Source organism: Lates calcarifer, linkage group LG8 (assembly GCF_001640805.2).
Source record: "Lates calcarifer isolate ASB-BC8 linkage group LG8, TLL_Latcal_v3, whole genome shotgun sequence".
Taxonomy (NCBI): Eukaryota; Metazoa; Chordata; class Actinopteri; family Centropomidae; genus Lates; species Lates calcarifer.
In genome coordinates this window covers 5705736-5729509 of record NC_066840.1, presented here as the reverse complement: position 1 = coordinate 5729509, position 23774 = coordinate 5705736, and the positions used below count along the sequence as shown (strand labels likewise).

General features: G+C 41.9%; 1 protein-coding gene across 1 annotated transcript in view; it reads left to right on the top strand.

Moving 5' to 3' along the window:
- tenm1 (teneurin transmembrane protein 1) overlaps positions 1 to 23774 on the top strand; it is a 161143-nt gene that overhangs the window by 14021 nt on the left and 123348 nt on the right. The window contains 1 exon segment of the mRNA XM_051072179.1: positions 3383 to 3706. Coding sequence (XP_050928136.1) covers positions 3383 to 3706 — 324 coding nt within the window.

Sequence of the window (23774 nt, the reverse complement as noted above, 5' to 3'; positions counted from 1 at the left end):
ACCCTTCATTACGCACACACTCACAGATACAGGCTCGGGTCGACGTAGGCACATGTACAGATGCACGTTGACACATACACACCGCAAAATTCTTCCCTGCTGGTGACAGGAGGAGAAATGGGCCAGCACATACTGTGATGGATGGACTTTATGCAGGTCATGTGTGGTGTTAAGAGAGAAGCCGCACCTCTTCAGGAGCACGCCGCTGTGCAGGGTTCATAGTGATCAATAGATACTCTTTCCGCCACCCCAACCTCCTCTGGAAGTCCTACCCACCATGCTAACAAGCAACATTAGCCATTCATAGCAGTTACAACTCCTGACAAGCAGGCCGCTCCAGGGATTTCACGGTTTTAATGCCACCTGCTATGGATTTTGTTGTATTGTTCGCCATGCAGCAGCCCATCGATGGCTATTAGTCATCATCATGTTACTTTGATGTCTTCCACAACGTTGAGGTGTCAAAGAGCACTTGCCTTTTTCAATAGTTACTCAGCCTTTCTGTTTCCATAACAAACAACACCCCCTGCAATCAGTGTCATATGGTAAGGAGCAATAGACCCCCCAAAGCAGCCTTTGAAATGTCAATGGCAGCCGGTTCTGCGAAGCACATCTGTTCATCTTTGGGCAACAGAGCTATATATAGTATACCCTACCTAAGTAACCAACTGTTAAGGGGGGGACATTGCCTCCAGTGACATTTTTAATGGATTATGGTGTTCCTGACCAAGATCAGCCAATTCATTTCACCTCCAATTCCCCACCCATGTTCTTCATATTTTCCTTCATCTTTTAAACTGCCGTATCTTGCCCTCTCCTCCCTTCCTTTCCTCTCCTCTCTTCTCCCAGCTGTTTATTTTCCCTAATTTTACAAATTCTTCTCTGTCCATTTAATCCCACATCATCTCTTTTCTCTGCACCACATTGCCCCGTCTCTACGCAAAGTAGAGATAGATAGATGGTTAGTTAGTTAGTTAGCTATCTCCACATCCTCATTATTGAAATTTAGCACACAAGAGAGGTTACCAAAATAATTAGTTTTTGTTTGCTTGTTAATTAACTCAAATTAATTAATTCACACTTTCAAATATTTTGTTAACAAAGCCAGAAATTAGTTACAGTATACACATTTAAATGATTTACAAATAACAAACAAGAATTGAATTCTTTAAGTATGTATTGACCTTTCACCACCTAATGCATGAAGTAAATTTCTATTTAATAAATTACATACGTTTTAACTCGAGGGCATGGGATTATTTGCAGACGGGGTTTTGGACACAACAAAGCGAGAAAAAAAGATGTAGCTCTATTAATTATACTTATATTAGTCTAGCAAATAGGATGAAATTGGCTATCATGCTTTCCAAAATAAAGGTAGTCTGGGAGCCAAAAGAGAATTTCTCTGTAAATTGCTCTATTATTAATACACTAATAGACTACACTACAGTTTTACTACTAATTATCATCATTTTTACTGAGAACATTTGTCCCTTACTGGTTTAGAATATTACCAGCAAATCAAAATGCTAAAAACTTTAATAAGTTAATTTTGTTTTAACTGATAAAAATGCAGAGGACAATCCACAGTCATGTCTGCAGCTCTTCCTCTCTGGTTACATCACAGGGTACAGCAGCCGAAATGTAGCCCGAGAGACGAAACTCAGGATGAATAATATTAGTATACTTCTGTGTGATAATGTGATTTAATATATTAATTTAGATATATTTAACACATGAGCACAAGACTGAGAAAATAAAGGTCTTAAAATCTGACAGATGCAGGGCCTTGATATTAGTTAATACGTCAGTTGTCTACCGTGGATTTGTGGATACTGTGCTCCAATGTTGTATATTTCCAAACAATATTCAGTTAATTTAGTACAAAGCATTTGACACATAGTTTTAGGGACCTTGTAAGTCTGGGGCCCTTGTGCAGTTGCCTTCTTTGCCAATCGAGGGGGACGTGCCCCCCCCCCCCTTCACCAGTGGTAATTACACCCTTGGGTAAACAGAATTTAGATGTGTTTATCTTCCATTACATCCAGAACTGCATTACAGTGAAATTATAACCTAGACTGTTTTGGCAGATATTCAGATTTTTGCTCATGACAAGTACTTACAACATTGGGTTAAAGTAGTGTTAAATATATGCATAGTCAATTTTTTGCTGAAGTGAGTCGAGAGTGACGGGCTGTAATGGCAGGAAATGGGAAGTTATTCAACAAAAAAAATGATTTTCTTTCTAATCACCTCCTAAAATCTCCGATCATGTTATAAATTTGTTTCAAAACAAAATGGTTAGACGACTTTTCAGTTTACAGTCGATCCATGTTTGTTGCCACGGGGAAATAGCCTATTTGCTCCTGAATTGCCCTCTTGCAGCCAATTTGAGCTAAACAGAAGTGTGTGGTGGTGACCAATCTTGCGGCGGTTTAATTCCAGCGGAACACTGTGTGAGCCACAGTTGGTCTTGACCCCATCAAACAAGCACAGCAGGACACATCGCTGGTCAATGGAGTGGTCAACAGGACTGTGGCTTTTATTGAAACACTGTGGTTCGTGTTCAGAGGACCTGACCTCACACCAATATTAACTGCACTAAGTGAGAGGGAGAAGAAGTCTTTCTTTCCTCTCTCTGCATCCAGTGGAGTCTATATGTAATGGTGCCTGGCCACAGTGGTATCTGTATAGATTTCAATTTATGCCTTGACTTCTTTAAAATTACATCAGTTCCTTCACTTCCACTTATACATTCTAAACAGAAAACTCAGGTGGTGAGGAAGAAAATTTACTCAACTGCCTCTGCAGGAGAAAAAAACTAGAACTCAATTGAATTGAATTGAATTGAAGTGTAACCAGAGGACTAACACAGTATATCTGATGTTCTCAGATAACAGGTTGATGCTTGGGATTGGAGGGCGTTCTAATACCTGAAAGCATACGAGGCTCAATTTTTTCCTCAGTCTGAGTCAATATTAATAAGGTTTGATCTTTATCTGATCTCTTCACCCCACCAAGGAGAATATAGATGAGATCAGTGCTCTGTTTGAGCAGCAGTTCAATACATCTTGAGCTCAATAACACATATCAGGCAGCCTGAACAGGATATAGCCTCACTGCAAATGGTTAAGAAAAATCGAGGGTGGCATTTTGATTTGGACTTCTGCTGCGGAACTTTTAATAAATGCTTGTTCAAATAACAGCCTGTCTCTTGACATAATTTGCGAGGCGTTCAGTGTTTGGCTTGTAAGTGCCTCACTCTAACAAACACCTGGTCAGCTTAGTTGCTAAAGCAAATAACAACACATGCCAGTATTAGAGGCTTTATGGCTCTGCGTTTCCATGATCTCAATCTGCATGTCTCTCCCTCCTCCTCTAGATTTAGACTTCTGCAAGGCTGGGCAGATGAGGAGCCCAGACTACCACATCCACCAACAGCAGCAGCAGCAGCAGCACCAGGAGGACACGGAGGACGCGCTGTGCTCCGGGCCAGTTGCTCATGTCCACAGCCGCGCTTACTCCCTGGGCGTGGGCTCAGACGTGGACACTGAACCAGAGGTGGACCCCTCCCCCGCCCACGGCCTGCAGCACATGTGGATGCGCGGCCTTAAGTCTGAGCAGAGCTCCTGCCTCACGAGCCGCGCCAACTCCGCCCTCTCTCTCACCGACACCGAGCATGACAGGAAGTCAGAGCCTGACAATGGTGAGTGGGAAACGTCTCTTCTTACTCTTCAAGGGGATTGTCCATCACTATGCAAAATGCCCAGGGGAGATCAAATTTCACTTAAGCTGATAAATCAGTGCACCTTTGATGATTCGTTTTTTGTGTATGTGAGGATCCTGCACCACTTTTCCCCTTGACTGTATTTCACGTTACACCGTCACAGTATCATATTAGAAAGAAGAGAAATGTCTTGCCAATGAATGCAAAGAAAAACAACATATGACATTATAACTATTTTCAAGGTTTAAGTTACAGCCTTGGGCAATTACATGATTGAAACTCTCAGTTTTTGAACTAATGCTAATGCTTAAGTTCCTCTCTCTTTGAAGGTTCTTTGATGTGACTAAATACAGAAAATGTGCTATTGGTTATTTAGTCTCTGAAGTGAGTTCGTATAGGAGGTGAAACTGGGGTTGACTGAGGATGGAGCTTGAGCAAAGTCCGGTGATGAACATCCACAGCACATGGCTCAGGGAACAGGATTGAATAGCCATCGAAAGAGGAGGCAGATTTTGGTTTAAGGCTTGGAGGAAAAGGAATAGTAGGGGTCGGATGTCTACAGTACCTGACTGGCTGCCTGAGGGCAGCTGACAACCACCTCTGTGGGAAGACTATTGCCTGGAAGGAAGGAGAAGTTGAGAGGCGGGGGTGAAGATATGGGGCCAACTAGAGAAGAGTCTGGGATGGTGCCAGCTATCTGTCTTGCACTGCTGGGCTTGGCTGGGCTCCCTGCAGATGGAGAGTTAGTTAGAGGTGCACACAAACAAAGACAGAGCTCTCCAACCCATCCCCAAGGGCACTGTCTGTTTATATGCCGCAAAAAAGGTGGAACGTATTCAGTGGCTGAGAAAAGGAAGGGTGATAGAGAAGGAGAGAGAGGGAAAAAGGAGAATTAGAGAGGGGAATAATAAGAGACACAGAGAGCAAAAAATGCTAATGAGAGAATAGAAATGGTAATGTAATGGTATAATTAGAATGAGAATAAAAGGGAATGAGTGGTTGAGGGTAAAACAGGTGAAGGAGAAGCTGATTTAGAGTGAGTGTTAGACAAAGATGGTGGGAAAAGGAGAGGACTTAGACAGGAGAAGACAGGGATCATGTGAAGAAGGGTTTAGGATGTGCCTGTTTATGTTTGGGCTGCACCCAGGGGTGCTGTTTAATGACAGCCAGATTGGACATGGAGTCAGCCTCGAGCAAAATCACACGACGGAAGAGGAGAGAGAGCGAGAGTGAGAGAGAGGGAGAGTGGGAGTGCTCGCAGCATTACACAGTAATCAATTTGTGATGGCTGTGTGCATATGGACCAAAGTTATTACCATTTGAGATGAGGGACTCCATCTTTATCCAGGGTCAGAATGAAAGCTGCAAAAAAATAAAAAAGGGGGGAGGCAGATGGGCATGCAGCAGAGGAAACAGAAGCAAATGAGGATGGATGAAGTCACAGAATTGAGAGGAGAGGATTTAAATGTTCAAAGCATTTGGCTTTGCTGCTACAATGCACCAGGAAAGCAGGTTTACGTGTGGATTCCATATGTCACATGAAGAGCTGTACAGTGTCGTCTGGCTCTATAAACCTTGACACAATCTCTCTTGAGAACGTGCTCTTCCCTTTGCTCGCACTTTACCCCTTCTCTTGCATTGGTATCCTTTACTTGGCAAGGTGTTTTTTTTTCTCCTCTCCCCTCGCCGACATCCCATTTATTCTCATCCTCTTCCTGTCCATCTCTCTCTGACACGTGGCCAGGTGTGTCCATGCGTGGCATCCTCTAATAGGAAATGCATTATGGATGTCACATTTCTCTCCATCAGCACAACAAAGTCTCACACGCCCCTCTGTTCCCCGCGATAATGAAAGTTAGAGCCACTCGCAAAAAGATGTTGGCGTAAAGGGGCCGAAATCAAAAAGCTAACGTCCCTGCCAAAATGAAAGTGCATTTTAAGTCGGCCCGACCTTGCACTCCCTTTGTCTTCAGAGCTCGCCCCCTCCCAAACCCATTAATGATGTCAGCTTCAAACTGGCAGGAATCCTTTTGTTCCTGGTCTGATTGAAGCTGACAAGTCAATTTAGTCAGTGTGTGCATTTGTGTGTGTGTGTGTGTGTGTGTGTGTATGTGCGTATGTGTGTGGACTTGAGTGTGAGAAAAATAGAAAGAGGGAGCGACAGATTAAGAAAGAGTAAAGGAGTAAAAGATTCAGCCTGTGTGTGAAGCTATGTTTGTATAGATGTCTGTCTTTATGCTCTTTCAAGTGTGTGTACGTGTGTTACTCTGTGTGTGTATCTGTGTGATAGGGTGGTGGAGGAGGAGGGGGGTGGGGGCATGGGGGGTGCATGTCCAACTGTGACACCTCCCTTGAGGAAGGCTGTGGGCATTCTCGAGCACCAGTCAGACCTGCTGACAAACTCAGGAAAACATCAACACCCAGAATTGACGACAGTGCACCGTTAGAACAGAGGAGATTGGCAGTAGAAAGACAAAGTGTAGTTCAGCTAGAGTTTACTACTGGCTCACACACATGCGCACACACGTACACTACATGGACAAAAATATGTGGACACCCGTAACTGTTACAGTAACCATGCCATTCCAGCAGCAACTATGCAACTATGTTTCTATGTAGGGAGGCTCTCCACAAAATTTTGGAACCTGGCTGCAGGGATTTGTTCCCCTTCAACCCAGAAGAACATAAGTGAATAAGCAATAAACTGCTGCCACAAAGCTGGAAGAACAGTCTGAAATATTGTATAATGTAGCAGTAAGATTTCCCTTCATTGAAACTAAGCCAATTAAACCATTAAAAACACCAGCGGACTAAAGGTGCTTTGACCATATACTGTAGTGCACAGTATACAGGTGGATACATACTCGTACATACATTTTGATACCACTCTCTTGTCTGTGCATTACGTATGGAACGTAGGGTGAAAGGCAATTAGCTTATTAGCATAAAAACTGGAGGAGGGGAGAACCTAGTTAGCCTTATTCGCTTGTTGTAACTTACAATGCACAGACCACAGACTGTATATAATTAGCCCATATACATAGACAGATAGAGACTATATACACATGTAATGGCACAGAGGCACATCCAAGAAGTATCTTATCTGACAGGAAAGCGCATAAGTTTATTTCCAAAAAGGTCCAGTGTGAAACTCTTCAGTCTTCCTCACCAGTGACGATGATGCTTATTTACTGGGTGGGAGTGGTGAAATAAATGCTGAGAGAAGAGAAGAGGAGGGCTGATGAGAGAGCGAGAGGGAACAGATAGATTTAGTGTCAGTCCTCTGAATTACTGCAGTGTGGAATAAAAAAAAAAAAAAAAACTACATTAGCTGTATTATCTGGGTTACAACACTGTCCTATAATGAGATGCTAATTAATTGACCACTTTTTCATTAGTTTAATCATTTGCAGATTTACTCTAGCCTATTGTCTATCTTTTTAGCTTATCTTTTTTTTCCCTCCACTTTTGGGATTGACACATTGGCAAGTAACAGACAGCCTCCTGGTTTTACATCACTGCACTTTTCATACATCGTCCTCCGAGCAGAAAGGGTTCTAAGGCAACTGCAAACAGCAGTCCAATGAAAGGCTCTATCACTCATTATGGTAGATAACATTCTGTGCTAAAATGCAAATGTCTGTGTAATTACCATGGCCTGAGTAAGCACTTGATCCTGATTGGCCGCAGGATGTCCATTATTTTTTTTAAAACTTGACAACTCCCTTATAACTGTCTGATCACAGTGCTAAATTAATACACTAGAAAGGTTTAAGTGTTCCATTTCTGCCGTACACTGCAGATAATGGTTTGAAGAAAATGGGTTTTCAAATTGCCTCAAACATTTACAGTCCCCAAGTTAGCAATCAAGCCTTATGAAAGCAGTGGTACTGAAAAACATGACCCAGTATGGATGTAATCCCCCCACATCCAGACGTGTTAGCCCTCATCTGTTGACCTGACCGTGGTGTGACACTCTGTTAGTACTAGCTGCTGGCTGTGTTAATACCACAAACATGACAGGACACAATGACGTACAACAGCGTTTAAATTTCACCCAACAGATATAAATAAATAAAACAGATATTATTACTCGGCTTTATTTGGTGTTGTCTTTATTAGCAGGTTGATTGTAGATGAATATTCCAAAGCAAGATGATGCTACATGAATATTAAAACCCTGAGTTCTAGCACTAAATGGAGACAAAATAATTTGAACACAATTGCAAGAGTCCCTTTCTTGTTCATTTTAATCAGGCATGAATTTATTTACACTTGACAGCTTGTGCCTCTTGAATTCAATTTGAGCACGCTCATTTTTCAAGCAAAATTTTTACCAAGTATTAATTCCTTTGTTCATGTGTGAAACATGCATTTTTCAAGTGTGGAATTGTCCAAGTTGGATGGCAAAACTGCCAACAATTTACAAGTTTTTGCCTCTCAAATCTTAGAATTTGCTATCGTATGTCTTTGTAAATGGAAAACATTTGGGATTTAGAGCATTGGCCCAACCAAACAAGGAATCTGAGGACATCACAAAAGGCTATGAGAAATTACAATGTATGTTTGTAACTTTTTTGTGACAATATAAATACTGAATGATTAGTCATTTAATCAAAAAAATGTTGTCATTGTTGGTTGCAGCCCTAAACAAATCAATAATATACTGTACATGAGAAAATAACAGTGTCATTCACAAATCCTTATTTGTTAGTATTTGAAAATGCTGTCAGTGTTTTCCAGCTGCATCGCACACTGTTAATTCACAATGTAGGGAAAGGGGCCAAGAGGCTTTTTTCACATCTGTTCCTAATAATTTCCATTTTTCTTAATATGCTTGTCCAACAAATGAAGGATAAGCAAAATAAATGTTCTCTGAATGAGAGTGAAAGTTACACCACTGTAACAGAGTAGATGCCTGCCAGGTTTATACTTACCAACACTAAATGAGCCATATTACCCCAAAATAGATTGCTGCCATTAGACCTTCAAATAAAGTCATTTTAAATATTTTTTCATAGTGTAGCTGTTGTCCTTGCCTTGAAATAAGACAAGCATGAATGTTACCTTAAACATAAATGTTACATGCCGGCTATAAACTAGGTTGTTCGAGGGCCTGGGGGACTGTACAATGTCATAGAGGGCCCTCATATCCTTTATAAACACGGTCCATTATTTTTATAATGATGTGCCAAAGTTTTGCAGTCAAGTTTGGCCAAGCTGTGCTCAAGTAAGTGTTGCAGAAGGTTAGCAAGGGCGTGGAGACAAAGGGTGGCAGAGTGGAGTGAGAAACTGACCTTATGGTTTAATGAGCAAGCACACAGCACAGAGGAAGACAAAGATATGGCGCAGAGAAGATGGGAAGACAGAGAGACTCACTGGCAAAGAAAAGACATTGCACATGATATTGGAAAGCCATCATCTGAAAATCCTTCCCAGGTTTAGCTGTAAGACAAGTTTTAATTTTAGCCAGTGGTGACTTATCAGTGGTGTTATAGCCATGTTTGAAATACCATTTCAATGGACTGATGGAACCTGGTGAAATAGCAACAGGTGTTACACAGAGTTAGACTTCAGATGGGAATCAGATTTTCAGGATTCCTCTACTTTATGATGCAATTCTGACATTTATTAGGCAATCTGGACTTTTAATTAGATAGTGAGGGAATTACAAATGTTTCATGTAAGCTCTCTTATCCACAAGTGTCAGATAAGAGCATTTAAGCAATGAGAATGAAATGGGTTTTATGTGTTTTTCCTCCTTCTGATGTTGGAAGACACAAATCTCCTTTTGGCAGCTCTGCAGCCGTGATAACCTCATCGGAATCAGTGAACTACAATACCCTGAGAGAAAGAGACATCCGCAGATGTGCCAATACAGCAGCACATATAGACACGCACAGACACACAAGCAGCATCCCACTGTCTCCTCTATCCTCCCTGGCGTGTTGGTGAGTGCGTGCAAGCAGAGGTCTAAGTGGCAACACCAGGCAAACAGCCGTATGCTCTAACTCCCCTCTTGCCTTCCCAAGGCCCAAGGGGTTTTGCAGGAATGGATTTGTCTATTAGCTCGTAAAGAACATTGCTCAGTGCCATATCGATCATCTGAGCTGTAACGTTTAGGGTCTTTAAGTTGTAGAGTTGATCTAGTGGTACACGGACTCCCCTGGCTATTTTACCAGAGTGAGAGATGATCAACTTAACCCTGGTGCTGCGCTTGGCCAGAGGAAACGCTATAAACACGTCCGCTGGAGCCAGAAACCGTTTTTATTGAAATACCCATTCAGCCATCCAGGAGAGGCTGAAGAGCTCCCATGAATCCGCCAGGTGCCTTATTGTAACAACAGTGCAGCTGTGTGGTTTTCCTCTTCTTTAATAGCAGTCTCATCACATAGTTAGCCATGCAGGCCTCTCTTCCTGACAAGCTGTCAGAATGTCGGACCCCGCCCCGTTGTCCTAATGATGGACCTTTACAGCCCGCTGATCCAAAAGAAGACCTACTGGACTGTACTGCTGGTTGATAGGGGGTTAGGGATGTGTGCTCATGTTTTAGTGTGCGTGAGGGAAAGAAAGAGTGAGAGAGAAAGACAGAGAGAGATACTTTTCTGTCTGTCTCTCTCTGTGAATGCTTACACCCCTCCTCCACTCTCATCTCGCTGCCATGGCAACAGTCATCAAATCAGAACATCAGCCATAGCTTTCATCTCATGCTGTCCGCTGGCTGCCTACAGGCTGTCTGTATACATAAACTCTGTGATGGAAACATCACAGAGTCCAGCCGCTGCTTGCCATTTTAATAAGCGGTCACATCCCGCACAATTTCGCGATCACCTACACAGCAGAGGAGGTGAGAGGCGAGCTGATTTTTTTTAATGAACAGTTGAATAAGCGGGCTTAAAATTGTTTTTAGCTCCCAGCGCTGTTGGAGTATTAAAATGAGAGGAGAGCATGGTGAGTGGCACATGAATAAGCTCGCAGCAGAAAGGAACAATAGCCCTGAGAGTGTACCGAGAGATTAGTGCAAATCAGAGTGTTCTGCACTGGGGGAGAGAGGCTGAGAGGGGGCGGAGGACACAAAGGTGTCTGTATGGACACACACACTCAGATGCCCACACATGCTCTTGCTGTTTTTGTGTTGTGTGTGTGAGGGGTCAGAGGGGGTGTGTATTTAGGAGCGATGGTAGAAAATGCAGCCACAACACAGCTGAATTGACAGGGAAATGGTTGTCATGGAGGGAAAGAAGAAATTAGAATTTTTCAAAATTTGAATTTCCTTCTCTTTTTTCTTTTACCTGAGATGTTTCCATGTAAGAATAGAGAAAAGATGCTGGCTTCTATGAATGGGCAGCTAGAAAGCCTAACTGAACAATGATGGAGAAAGGAAAAGAAAAGTAAGCAAATCAAGACCTTTATATTCTACATAATAACATCCTCAGAGTGCATGAATGGGACACTGAGCAGGCGTCTACTGTGAAAAAAGCTTGTCTGAATAACAAACCTACAGGTTCATTATTATTCTTACGATCACAATTGTCATCTGAGCCTGCATAGGGATTTGGATGCATTTGCCGATAGGATGTCAGTGATAGTAATGACAGTGTAGTGGTTTCCTCGCCATTAACAATCACTGCCATTTTAGTTTAACTGCTTGTAGTAATGGCTACTCCATCGTCACAGTCGTCGTGGTACTGCCAGGGACACTTCTGCCATAGCTGTGCCGGTGCCAGTGTTAAAGGCTGCCATCACAGCCGTGGTGCCAGTAGTAAAGGCTGTTGTTACATGGCACGATGCCCTGAGCCTGTCAGACCTCCAGGGTGTGTACACCACCTGTCATTATCAGCTCTCAGCCCTGGCAGCTACAGACAGCTAATGGTCCACTGGGTCTCACCCAACAATCTGCTGACCAGTATGAATGCTGCTGCTCGGACGGCCGGACACCTACGCACACACATGCCCATGTTTGCGCACACGCATACATGGACAAAACAGACATGAAAGTGCTCAGCCATGCACGGACCTCAGCACAGTACAGACTGTCTACATCTAAAACCACAAGAACTTTTTTAAGTGAGGTATGAGTCAGAGCATAAAACCAAAATGAAAGAACTAGTGATATATGAGCCTATTTCACTCATTCACTTTGCCCTGGGATGGACTTCTTCTACTCACTGGAGAATTGTCTGTATGATTTATTGGATTGGATTGCAACCTTTGTCACAGGCAGCGTTTAATTGAAAAAGCCACAATAGGACTTTGGAAAGCCATTAATTGTTACGGTTAATTAAGGTAAACATTAAATGAAGAGAGTTTTAATTGGTTTCTCCTGATGAGGGTAGGGATCTGGGGTGACCAGAATCTGCATATGTAAATAACTGAAAACTCCTCCAGGCCTTGGTTTAACTCTCTCTGCCTTAGAGTCCTCTCTCTCTTTCTTTCTCTGTTTCTGTTTATTTTCTGTCACTGTCTCTCTTTCACACATCCTAGTACACCTATCTTTGTGGGGACCCATCGCTGACATAATGCATTTCCTAGTGCCTTATTGAATGCCTAACCCTAACCCAACCCCTAGCCCTTACTTAAACCTAATTCCACCCCTAACCCCAAAACCTTTACATTTTAACTTGTGGGTTCCAGCATTTTGGTCCCCACAAAGGTGTCTGACCCCGGAAGAACAGTGGGGTTTTCAGACTCTGTGAATACAAAAAAACAAGCCCAAACGCTTACATACACACACACACACACACACACACACACACACACACACACACACACACACACACACACACTTCCCTCTACCACAGACTCACACATCCCAGCCACGCTGTCAGCAATACAAATGGGGGTGCTTTTGTCAAGTGACGTTGATGTGATGTATGTTCATGCTAAATGCTAAACTGGCGTTCCCCGAAGAGATACATTTGTTAAGATGAGACATGACAGATTGGCATGAGACATCACCTTCATATTTACAATATATGGAATTATCCCAAGGCCTCCAACATCTAAGCAGGCTGCCTTTATTTTTAGCATTTTATTTTTTAAAAGAGGATGTTTTGTTGATATGTTTGTGTCCACTGGTGCTCATCATAGCATTCGTGATCGTGATCCACTTGTGTGCTCCTTGTGCTTAAGATTCATTTATATGCTGTCAGACTGTGGCAGGCATTGCACTGTGTATATGTGGAAAGAAAATTTACAAATACATCAAATAGGAGAGTCCTTTTTTCTTTTTCTTTTCTTTTTTTTGCTTGTCCTCTGCCACAGCAGCTGCCACCTGTGCCAGAGGAGAGGGCGTTAATAGCTCACCCAATCACTTTGCTAGATAGATCACCCTGACACCAGATAGATAATCATGCCGTTAAATAAATAGCTTCTTAAAATGCTTCAGAATGCTGCTAAAAGCATAAGCATTTTATGGGTGACTTGGGAAAAGAGAGTGGTGGTGCAAGGGGGTGGGGGTGGAACTGAATTTGCATTGCGGTGTCTACGCTTAAAAGTGTGTGCGCGAATGTGCATTTGCATGTGGGTGTGTGGATAAGGCAAGCAGACAATTGGACGGCTGCTCGGTCACCCGGTCATCCTGCTGCAGTAGGCTGGCTTCTCATGGCCAATGCGGGGCTCTTGCCAGTGTTTCACAAAAACTGAATGTGCTTGTGCTGTCCAAACAGATGCTCAATGCCATTTCCAGATAGTGTTTATGTGTGTGCGCGTGTGGTGGGTGGGGTGAGTGTACCCGTGTTTGTGTATGGAAGCGCACATCGGATTTGAATGTCTTCATGTGCTTCCAAAAGAGTGTTCACTTTGTATTCATGTCTGTGCGTGAGTGTATTTTGCTCCAAACAGATGTTTTTTTCAATGCGTGTGTAGTCGCTGAATCAGATCAACACCAGCCGAGGCAGTGAGTCTGGCCAAAGCGGATAATATTCACTGCACGCTGTGGCCAGTGCTACACACACACACATACACACACGTAACACTGAAAAGTTAGATGTAGAAAGAGCACATGTAGGCAAACCTTTACATTAAACTTACTGTAACATTTTAATCTTTAGCCAGCTACATTCTGTTTGTACTTGACTCTTAAGTAGAAACAATAGATTAACTCAACGTGAATCATCGTGATTGCAAGAAGCGTAGTAATAAGGAAATTGCAAGCAATCATTAAGAAAAGGTAGGCAGGAGAGCATAATCAAATACAAGTAAATAAGGAGGTGGGGGAAGTGGTTGTAAGATATATCATGAATGAATGGACTTCATTTTACTCAGAGGGGCTTGTGTTTATGTACTGTGGCCATTGCAATAGCCGTTCTGTTTATGTGCACTTGTTGAAGTAATGCTGTATTTTTGCTCCAACCCCAAAAGAAAAAGCCTCACCCCTTAGTTACTGTGGCTATGCTTTTTCATTCTAGCATGAAGAATAATTGCATTAGAGTTTAAAATAATATTAATGATCGTGGCAGAATTACTATAGAAATTTATTGTAATTTTTGTAAATGGGTCTTTTACTTCAACCAGTGGTAGACAAAGCAAGCTTCTCATTTCTATTCGTCGATTTTACCAGCTGAAACAACTGTCGCTGGCAGATTTTATTAGCTGTAGCTAATTGGCTATTTAAGCTATTGTTATTTTCATGAGTTGAAAACACAGTCTCCTGCTGACTTGTCAATGATTCCAGCTGACTCATTTTAAAACTAGAATCCTGTAAAAGGTATGCACTTAATGGCCACATGATATTAGAGTACAATATTAAGGTTAAAGCTATGCGTCAAAGGCAAAAAGTCAGCATCCTCATCAACTGATGATCAGTGTAGAGGACTTGCAAAATATGGATGTAATTGTTTATGTACTGCAGTGTAGAGCTAGTTAGTCCTACTATTGTAAGTATGATAAGGGAAAATCAGACTCATACTTCATTCTAACATAATCCTGCTCAGCTGTTTAATTTTCATACTTCATATTTCATACTTCATTATCTTTTTTTATTATTCTTTTTTTCATCCAGCATGTTCTACTTTATTATTAAAAATGAAATAGATGAGGACTAAGCACTGGAACATTATCTCAGATAAGCTCAGGTTGCTGGGGTGTAAACTTCCCTAAATGCAAGAAAGATCAAGACAGAGCTGCTAACATTGGCCTACAACCAGATAAAGAATCATCCAGTGGATGTTCCTCTGTAGGACGGTCCCCCTAAAACAAAGTTAGCTAATGAAGTGTTCCCTGGCCTTGGGAGTAATGTGGGGCTGGGTTACAGATTCAGGATTTAAACTAGCTGCTACTGAAATTAGGGAAAACAAACTTGTTTAACCCATCCACTTCACAATCTTGCACTTGTGTTCCACTTCAGCATGTGGAGAAATTCATAGCTCAACAGACCTGCCGTGTCTAGTTATGGCCGCTAAACTATGAGCAGCATAGAGATAATAAGCAGCATACATGATGAAGCATGAAAGCAACAGTGGCTGACGCTGTAAACTGATTCCCCCTTTGTCCACCTTGTAACCTCAGGGTGTATTATAATCTGTTCAAAAACACATACTGTATCTGTAGTTCTTAGACCGAATGGATATGCTCCACCAATTCTTAAGGTCTCCTTCCCTCCCTGGAGGAACTGGTGTTACATTCAAGGTACATTCATCTATTGTTTTTCTGTCTGTGGTGGAATAAAGGGAATGACTGCAGCCCTGTCTGAGCGGGGAAGATCCCTGTACGATTTGGGAACGAGCAGAAATGAGTCTAGCCTGTGAGATGTGTTGAGAGATGATCACCTCGGGGAAGCATGAGCCGAGCCCCCTCGTAGCTGCAGAGCGAGAAGGAGATAATGGGGTATGCGGCTGACAATAGGTGGGTGCGGTTCTTTTTTCTAGTCTTTTTGGGTCAGCACCAGAGATGGGTCAGCACACAGACAGAGTGAAGGAAACAGAGGGAGGAGGAATGAATGAGAGTAATATCTCATACGTCTGTCCTTGCCCCTGGTTGCCCTCAGTCAAATCCTTACCATTATGCTTTCATGCCTGATTTATGTGATGCGGATGATGTAGCAGTATCTTTTCTTTCTGCTTTACTAGACAGGAAACAGAGGGGTGGCAACTGCTATAAACCAGTCTTACAGTTGTATTTCTACCTGTACAACACAACCTGTGATCCAAATAGCAACTAAATATAAATCTTCTTGGTTTGGACTAACTACATCTTCGTGTCCTCACAGCTCAGGGCAATGCTACTTCTTTTCCTGTGGTGTGATCTTGAGTGGGCAGAGCTTATGCAAGAGCTATTTACATCTGGACCGTCTTAGCTGGATGGATTTCCCCTGATATCTCGGGCAGGGGGGAAGTAAAGAAGGAGCAAGGGGAGCCAGCGGGTGAGACGTGCAATGTATCAAATGTATATCTGCAGTTCTATGCTACATTAGTGGAATGAACGCAGGATGATGCACAATCGCTGGTGATGTTTGGCCAGAGGCGGAGAGGAGCGAGAAATCCATAGATTAATGCACTCATGACTGTTGCACGGCCAAGAGAGGCAACTCTGTGTGGGAAGGTTTATCACAGACGAAGGTTATGATTGCGTGGATGTAACATGGGCTATAATCGCTGCTGAAATAAACACGGCTGGTTGGTGGTGCTGCAATCATCGGTTAATACTTTAATGAAGACATGATGGCTCAGAGATCAAAACCTCTCCAGCTGAGATTGCTGCTCCAGCTAATTTTACTTATACTAGCACAGAGTGGCTTTACACTCCAGCACATTGAGTTAAAATAGTTCTTTTGTAAAGCTGATTCCTCCACACTGCAGTGCACGTTTTGCAAGTGCAAAGCTTTTTTTGTGCAATAATTTACTGGGGTGCAGAAGGCTAGAGAGTGGGCTTGCTACAGTTACAGTTATACTTCTACTTTAAATTTTGTTTTGACAGCAGTTGACATGGGGGATCATCCCTGCACATAGCTTTTGTTCATTTGTCAAGGCTCTCTCTCCTCTCTCCCTCCATTTCTCAACACCTCCCAGTATCATCAGCCACAGACTCTAACCACCCGCGGCGAATGTGAATTAACAGACGGCATGCTGCTCGCAGCACCTTGCTTGCCACTGAAACAGATTCATCACACAGACCTAGATACCGCCTTCTCTCACCAGTACACACATGCATACACACAAGTGCACACACACACTTTCACCCTAGAATAGCACCTCACATATCATACATCCATGGTGTCACACTCTTCACACTTACACACTGTACTTTGTGATCAGGAGAACAATAACAGATTCTTCTTCCTGGCTGTGTTTAGGACGCTTGGTGGGTTTCTATGGTTATGACTCAGCTGCATCAGAAAAAATGTTCTCCATATTTTCTCTTTGCCTCAGAGGCCCTGATCTGTACTTAAAGTACATCTCTGTTCACTTTTCCTCAATTGCCACATTTATATATGAGAGGGAGCTACCAGAAAATCAATGTCCATCGGAAGTTGAAAGGAAGAGTGAGGCAGGTTTGCCCACAGGTCAGAGGTGCATTGTGGGATATTGACTAGTCACCGGTGCTGCAGTAGGCTTGTTGAGAAAACACATCTACACGAATGTTATTGACAATCCTGCACCTCAGTAAAGTGGACAAATACTTTATTATCCTCTGAGAGGAAATTTGTTTTCACAGTCAATACATGAAAACACTGAACACGCTCTTATAGAGGTAAACAGGAGGGGTTCATGTTTTTACATAAAAGCATTTTTTTTCATCGGTGTACCTTAATGGGCCCACATGAGACTCAATACAGACCTTTTAATTCCCCATAAAGAATTTTCTAAATGTTAAAGATAAATATGATGTATTTGGTAGCAGGTCAGCCTGAATTAAAGGTACAGTAGCAATCTTTCCCATACAGCAGGTACAGTAGTCAAATTATTATCCATTACTAGTTTACACTGTATGGCAGTTTAGGATGGAATGTGATGTAAAAAGTTTAGCTGGATTTTTCTAATGTTCAAAAGCATTATTGGAGTGTTGCTGGTTTCTGTCGGCTGCAAACATCTGTAAAAACATCAAGTATGTGTACCAATTTCATCCTGTGACAATGCACTATTGCTGACCAACCAACTTTGAATGTGTAATATATAATCAGAATTTTAATTGCATCACCTGTAGAAATCAATAGTCAGTCAGTTAAGGTGCAACACTGAATGGGGTGGCACAGAGGGATTAAGCACTTCCCATAGGCACAGTGTGTCAGGCTTTGCTGACCACACCGTCAAACATAATTGGCAGTGTTTGTGGGTGGGAAGCCGGTGTAGGATCATGTTCTCGACAGGAACTGCTACTGGCTCATGGGGTCACCTGTATTTTGGGTTTATGTCAGTGTGAAGTATATGGCTTGTCTACTGTCTCCCCAAGTCAATAGTGGCAGTTAGCAGCAACAGGAACTGAAACGTAGGGGTACATGTTCATTGGAAATTGGAAAAAGGGTATCACAGTTCTGTTCCCTTCAATTTCCCCTAATGTAACACGTTTTTAAAGGTAATTTCAATCACTTGGATGCACAATTGCACCTGTGCACAAATTGACTTACAAGATATAACAAGATATAGTACTGTAACTGTATACGGCATTGCCCAGGGAAATGCTTTAATACTGTAATTCTTTTTTTCTAAGAAAGGAGAGCAGTCAGAGGAAGATATGAGGAAAAACCAAGGCATGGGTCAGAGACGGCCAAGGTGTAGTCTCAACTCCTAGGAGATAATACCTTGTCCATAGCAGAAAATACGAGATAGAGGGTAGAAAGTTTACTTAGGGCGTAACTACTCATATAAAAGATGTAAACTTCAGGCTTTCAGTTAATAAAGAATGCTTTATTCTGCATTGCCTGTCTTGAGATATTAATTGCAGTGAGAATAAAAGTGCTGGGCAGAATGGAGAATGTGACACAAAGGCTATCTGAAGTTCAGCCAAATCAAGCATTAACAAAAAGCTTCATTGTCTTAATTATTTAACTCTTAATGCTGCTATAAATCCTAAAAATGAATCAGTAGCTTAACCTTTCAGCCAATGTTACACTCTTCAGTGTGAGACAGCTACAGTTCTTCTTCAGGCCAGAAATGTTATTTATATTTAAGCTGTATATAAACAATGAGTAAATGGTTTATAACACACTATAACATACTATAGTGTACATAGATGTAAGAACATTCAAGTGTTTATTGATGCCTTTGCTAAGAACTCCTCCTTTTTGTGAAGCATTCATAACTGCTGCACAAACAGTTAATGCATACTCTCTTGCATGTGTTTAAACAGTTTATACATTAGTTCAAATACAATGTAAAATTGCTGTCAGCCAACAAATACATATATTTTATGGCTTTTATTGTCTTTTAGTAAAGCATTAATTTGGCACATTTCTGAAGCTAGGGGATTCATGACAGACATGTTTTTAGTCCCTGTAGGTTTCTTTCTCAGTGCACTACCCATGATGCAATTAGATAACATATTTTCCCCAGGCTCTTCACATCCTTGTGTCTTCCCGCTCCTACTTTCCTTGCTTGTTGTGGCTTTAGCAAACTTGGATGTCTACTTTAAGTTGTAAGATACGTGACAGGATGCTTTTTTTTTTCTTTTGAACTTTAAAAAAGTATTTCTCCAATTAAAGCTTGCTTGTCATTTACACTAAACTCAAAAAATTAAATTATGTCAGCAATAAATGGTCAGAAAGATGTTGAAAAATTAAAAGCTACTTTGTTTAATTTAGCAATTCTGGTCCCTGCTGCTGCCAAGAAATGTCTATTAAGATATTCACATCCTGTGAGAGCCATTAACATTAGTAATTCATAGATAATTTCGCTTTACCTCACTGTGTTTATACAACATGAATAACTATAATTGGTGAAGTAAAATGATGAATACACGTGCATCATGTTTCCACGATAATGCATAGAGTTCTGTAAAGGATGCACATTAGTGTTCAGCAAAGATAAACAGTAATGTATAGCTAATATTTGATCAGCATCTATCAGTATTAGTAAAAAAAAAAAAACTACATAGAATATATAAACATACAACATACAACATAAAATACATAGAACACTCTTTAGGTTTTCTTTTCAGTTGACTAGTCAGCAGCTTAGTTAACAAACATTACTGGACGGATGGATGGATGCACCTGCTCTGCTCAATTGGGGATTTAATTGTTATAATACTGCATAAGAAACAGAAGTGCACAAATCTTTTGGAGGCTAGGGTTGGGGTTTAGAATTGTTCATAATGAATAACAATCAATATATTTACATGTTAGTCCAAAATAATTTAATAACTGTACACACGTACAGCAGGTTTAAACCAGCTTATAGTTTAAAACTACTGAAGACATATATATAATTACAAATATGCTATAGAGTGTAATCGATCATTCATTAACTGTTTATACAGCAGTTGTGAATGCTTTATAAACACTTAAAAACTGCCTCTATAAATACACTGTGTGTTATAGTGTTTTATAAACCAAAATGTTAAATGGGGGGTTAAAATAAAATGTTAGGTTTTAACACTTATACACTTATATATTAACACACTATACTGCATGTTGTGTAGTAAAAGACAAGAGTTGATGTTGCGGTGGTCAGTGATGTACACTGTTAATTAATTTTTTTTTTTTTTTTTTTCCATTATAACCACAATTTAAGTTTTAATTGGTGGATGAATCTTAACACCAGAAACCTTATTCACAAGTTGCTGTGGTCAGAGCAACACCTCCTCTAATTAGAGGACAGAGCATAGATCACACATTCCTGCCATAACTTACAATATTGGACGTTAATACATTGAGACAGTAAATGCCTTTGTTTATTTGAGGTTTGACTGAACAATGATTGGCCATTATGTCATGTCTCATCTAAATATACTTCCTCATTAAAGGTAGTATCCTTCACCAAAAAAACTCATTTCATGAACTTCATGAATTCCATAGTGACTTTGCTTCAAAACTATGAGTTCCAAAATGCAAAAGAAATTAAGCAAACATTTTTGACAATCCATTAAGCATTTCAGTGTTCCAAGGTCACAGCACACAGACCTGTAAATGTAATGCACACATATTAAAGCAACAAGTAGTTGCTTGGCAAATGACACAGGGCCTCTGCTCAAGCAAAAGCTTTTTTCTACAGGGTCTGTATGTGCGACTGGATGGGTGGTGGATGAGACACAGGCTGAGGGGATATTCAGGGTTGTGTGCTATAATGAGCTATATATATTTAGTAAAGCTACAATTCTGCTAGCATTCTACAGCCCCCCCTCTGGAAATAGAGACTATTCAGGCTTGTTAAGCTTCTAAGAGCTGCCTAGAAGCCTGTCATTTCACATTAAAGTAGCCTAACATTGCTGCTTTCATGGATTTACTCCTCACTGGACAGCAAATGATATATTTATGTATAGATTTGAGATGGGAGGCAGACAAAGTTGTACTCATTCCACATTAGCCTCTGTGTGTGTGCATATGTGTGTGAGTTTGCATACACATGTGCCCTTGTGAGTGTATGTTAGCCCCTCACTGGTACAATGCATTTCCATTATAAGGCATATGCCACCCTCTGTTACAATGAGCTGAGCCGTTAGCGGTTACTGTGACTGTCACATCTATAGAGGAGAAGGGAAGGGGATATTTCCTGTTTAGATGCCACCAATTTCCTCTTCATGCGTGGTGCGCACAGATGTAATGCACACACACGTACACACCCGCACACAATTGATAGATTTATTATAGCGTGTCAGGAAAAGTGCAGGCGTCACATTTCAGCAAAATGGACCCATTTGGCGGGCGAACAACTGCAAACCCCTCGCCCCCTCCTCCACCTAACTCTTCTCAACCCCACCTCCTCCCACCCCACCCATCCAGACGGCGTGCCAGCCCACTCAGCCAAATCCAGAACGGCACCAAATACATGTTTCTGTCACAAGCTTCGTGTCAGCTTTTTTTACGTGAGCAGGAGAAATGGGGAAAGAACGGGTCATTCTGACAGTAGGAATCACTCTGTGTGGATCTTAAATGTTTTACGGCCTTAATGGGCCTCCAGAAATAGATGCAGTGCTAATGTCCTCTGACTCTAGGAAAAGAGGAAAGAATGTGTCTGTGCTAAGTGTGTGTATTTGTGTGCCTGGGAACTTGTGTGAGGGTGTGCGCATGTCCATTTGTGTCTGCTGCTGCTGCTCGTGTGTGCGAATCAAATGGGCTTAAGTGAGGGATTCACGCATGCAAATGAAGCCACTTAAATCTGGGTCTTTTTTTCCCCCTCTATCTCGAAGGACACCCTATTCTCTATTTAGAGCACCACTTTGACATCAGCCCTATGGAGGCAATGCCCTATGGGGCTTTGGTCATAAGTGGTGCACTATAGACTATACGGAATCATCCAGATTTGCCTTATATAATCTCTCATCCTCAGAGATATCCACAACAAATCTTCAACAAGCTCCTTGCCTGATGCAGACACTCAACATAACCCATCGCCCAGCTTGAGCATTAAGCATTACCTTTTGAAGAAGTGTTCAATATCGTGGGATTCCTGGCATTCGGTGCTTCCAGACAGCATTTGCTGCTTTAGAACAGTTAACCATCTCCCAGCATGGTTCCTCCTCTCCAGACAGACTCTGACTTAGAATATTGATCTCTCTGCTAGCTGTATCCTTACCCCTCAGACAATCCATACTAAATGTATTAGCTTTGGAGAGAGCTACAATGTCCTCTGCAGCTAATCATATTTAGCCACAGAGAAAGGTATCTTTAAAGAAGCAGCCTATTTTCAGGGCCAGAGTGAATTGTCCAGACCAGAGGATGGTGCTGCAGTGTGCAACATCAAAAGGCGGGCTTCAGAGGCTCTGGCATATTAGAGGACCATTTCAGTTCATCTCAAAACATTAAGGCCTGGAGTGCATGTGTGGGTTTATGCAAGCAAACACACGTATGTTCTTGCATATAAAGGAGTAATTTCGCCCTGCCATGATTTTTCATGATTTCTCTCCCTTGTCTCTCACCAGTCTCTCACACACACACACACACACACACACACACACACGTACTTGCACACACATACTGTTATGTATCACAGTAGGCATCATACAGGAGAGCAGCACTGATTGTCGAGTGGGGCAATCAAAGGCTTTGATGCTAATCAGAGCTCACTGTCCTGCCAGTTTGGGATGATGGTGGAAATATACAATAAAGAAAAGGCTTTTATAGCAGATGCCCGATGCCTGGCTGATGTGATTGCTCTCTACCTCATTCACTGGGTAGCAGGGGATAGAAATCAGCCTTGAGCTGGGGGATAGGGCTGTATGCTGGCTGGCGCGAGCTCCTAATGCAGTGCCACATGTAATGAGCTTTGGATTTTGGGCCCCCATCATGCATAGAGTTTTTCCGCCTAATCTGCTAAATACTCTGTGAACCATTCATTACATTTGTTTGGGTTGATTTCCACACTGCGACTTCTGCAGCGATGACAGTAGTACTTTGTTTGGCGGGATCTCCTGCAAACCGTTCTGATAACACCTGTGCCGCTTGATGCAGCGAGCGTATTCCTGGCAGTCATTTCCTCTCTTGGTAGGGGGCCTGCCGGTGATGTGTGTTTTTCTAACCGTTGATTTCTCTGAATGTGCTCTGAACGTGTCAGTGTTTGTCTCTGCCTGTCTTAGCTCTTGCCTTTTTGGACATATGTGCTTTTGCCTTTTGATTTTGTGTGCCTGTGTTTGTGTGTGTGGTTATGAGGTATAGAGAGAGAGAGAGAGAGAGAGAGAGAGAGAGAGAGAGAGAGAGAGAAAGAGAAGAAGCGAGTGAGGGATTTTGACAATCCGTCTCCACTGTGTTTTTTGACTGTGCGCATGTGCTTGCGAGTGTGTATGTGTGTACATTACCTCTGCTTGTTGGTTGACAGGCTGTTGTTCGGCCTTCTGACAGACAGTTCCATTAAATCATGCTGCAGTGGTAACCTGCAGTGACAGGACGCCATTGCCTCCCTGGGATTCCTCCATCAGGGTCTCTCATGCGCTTAACGAGGAGGTAAACATGCTAAAT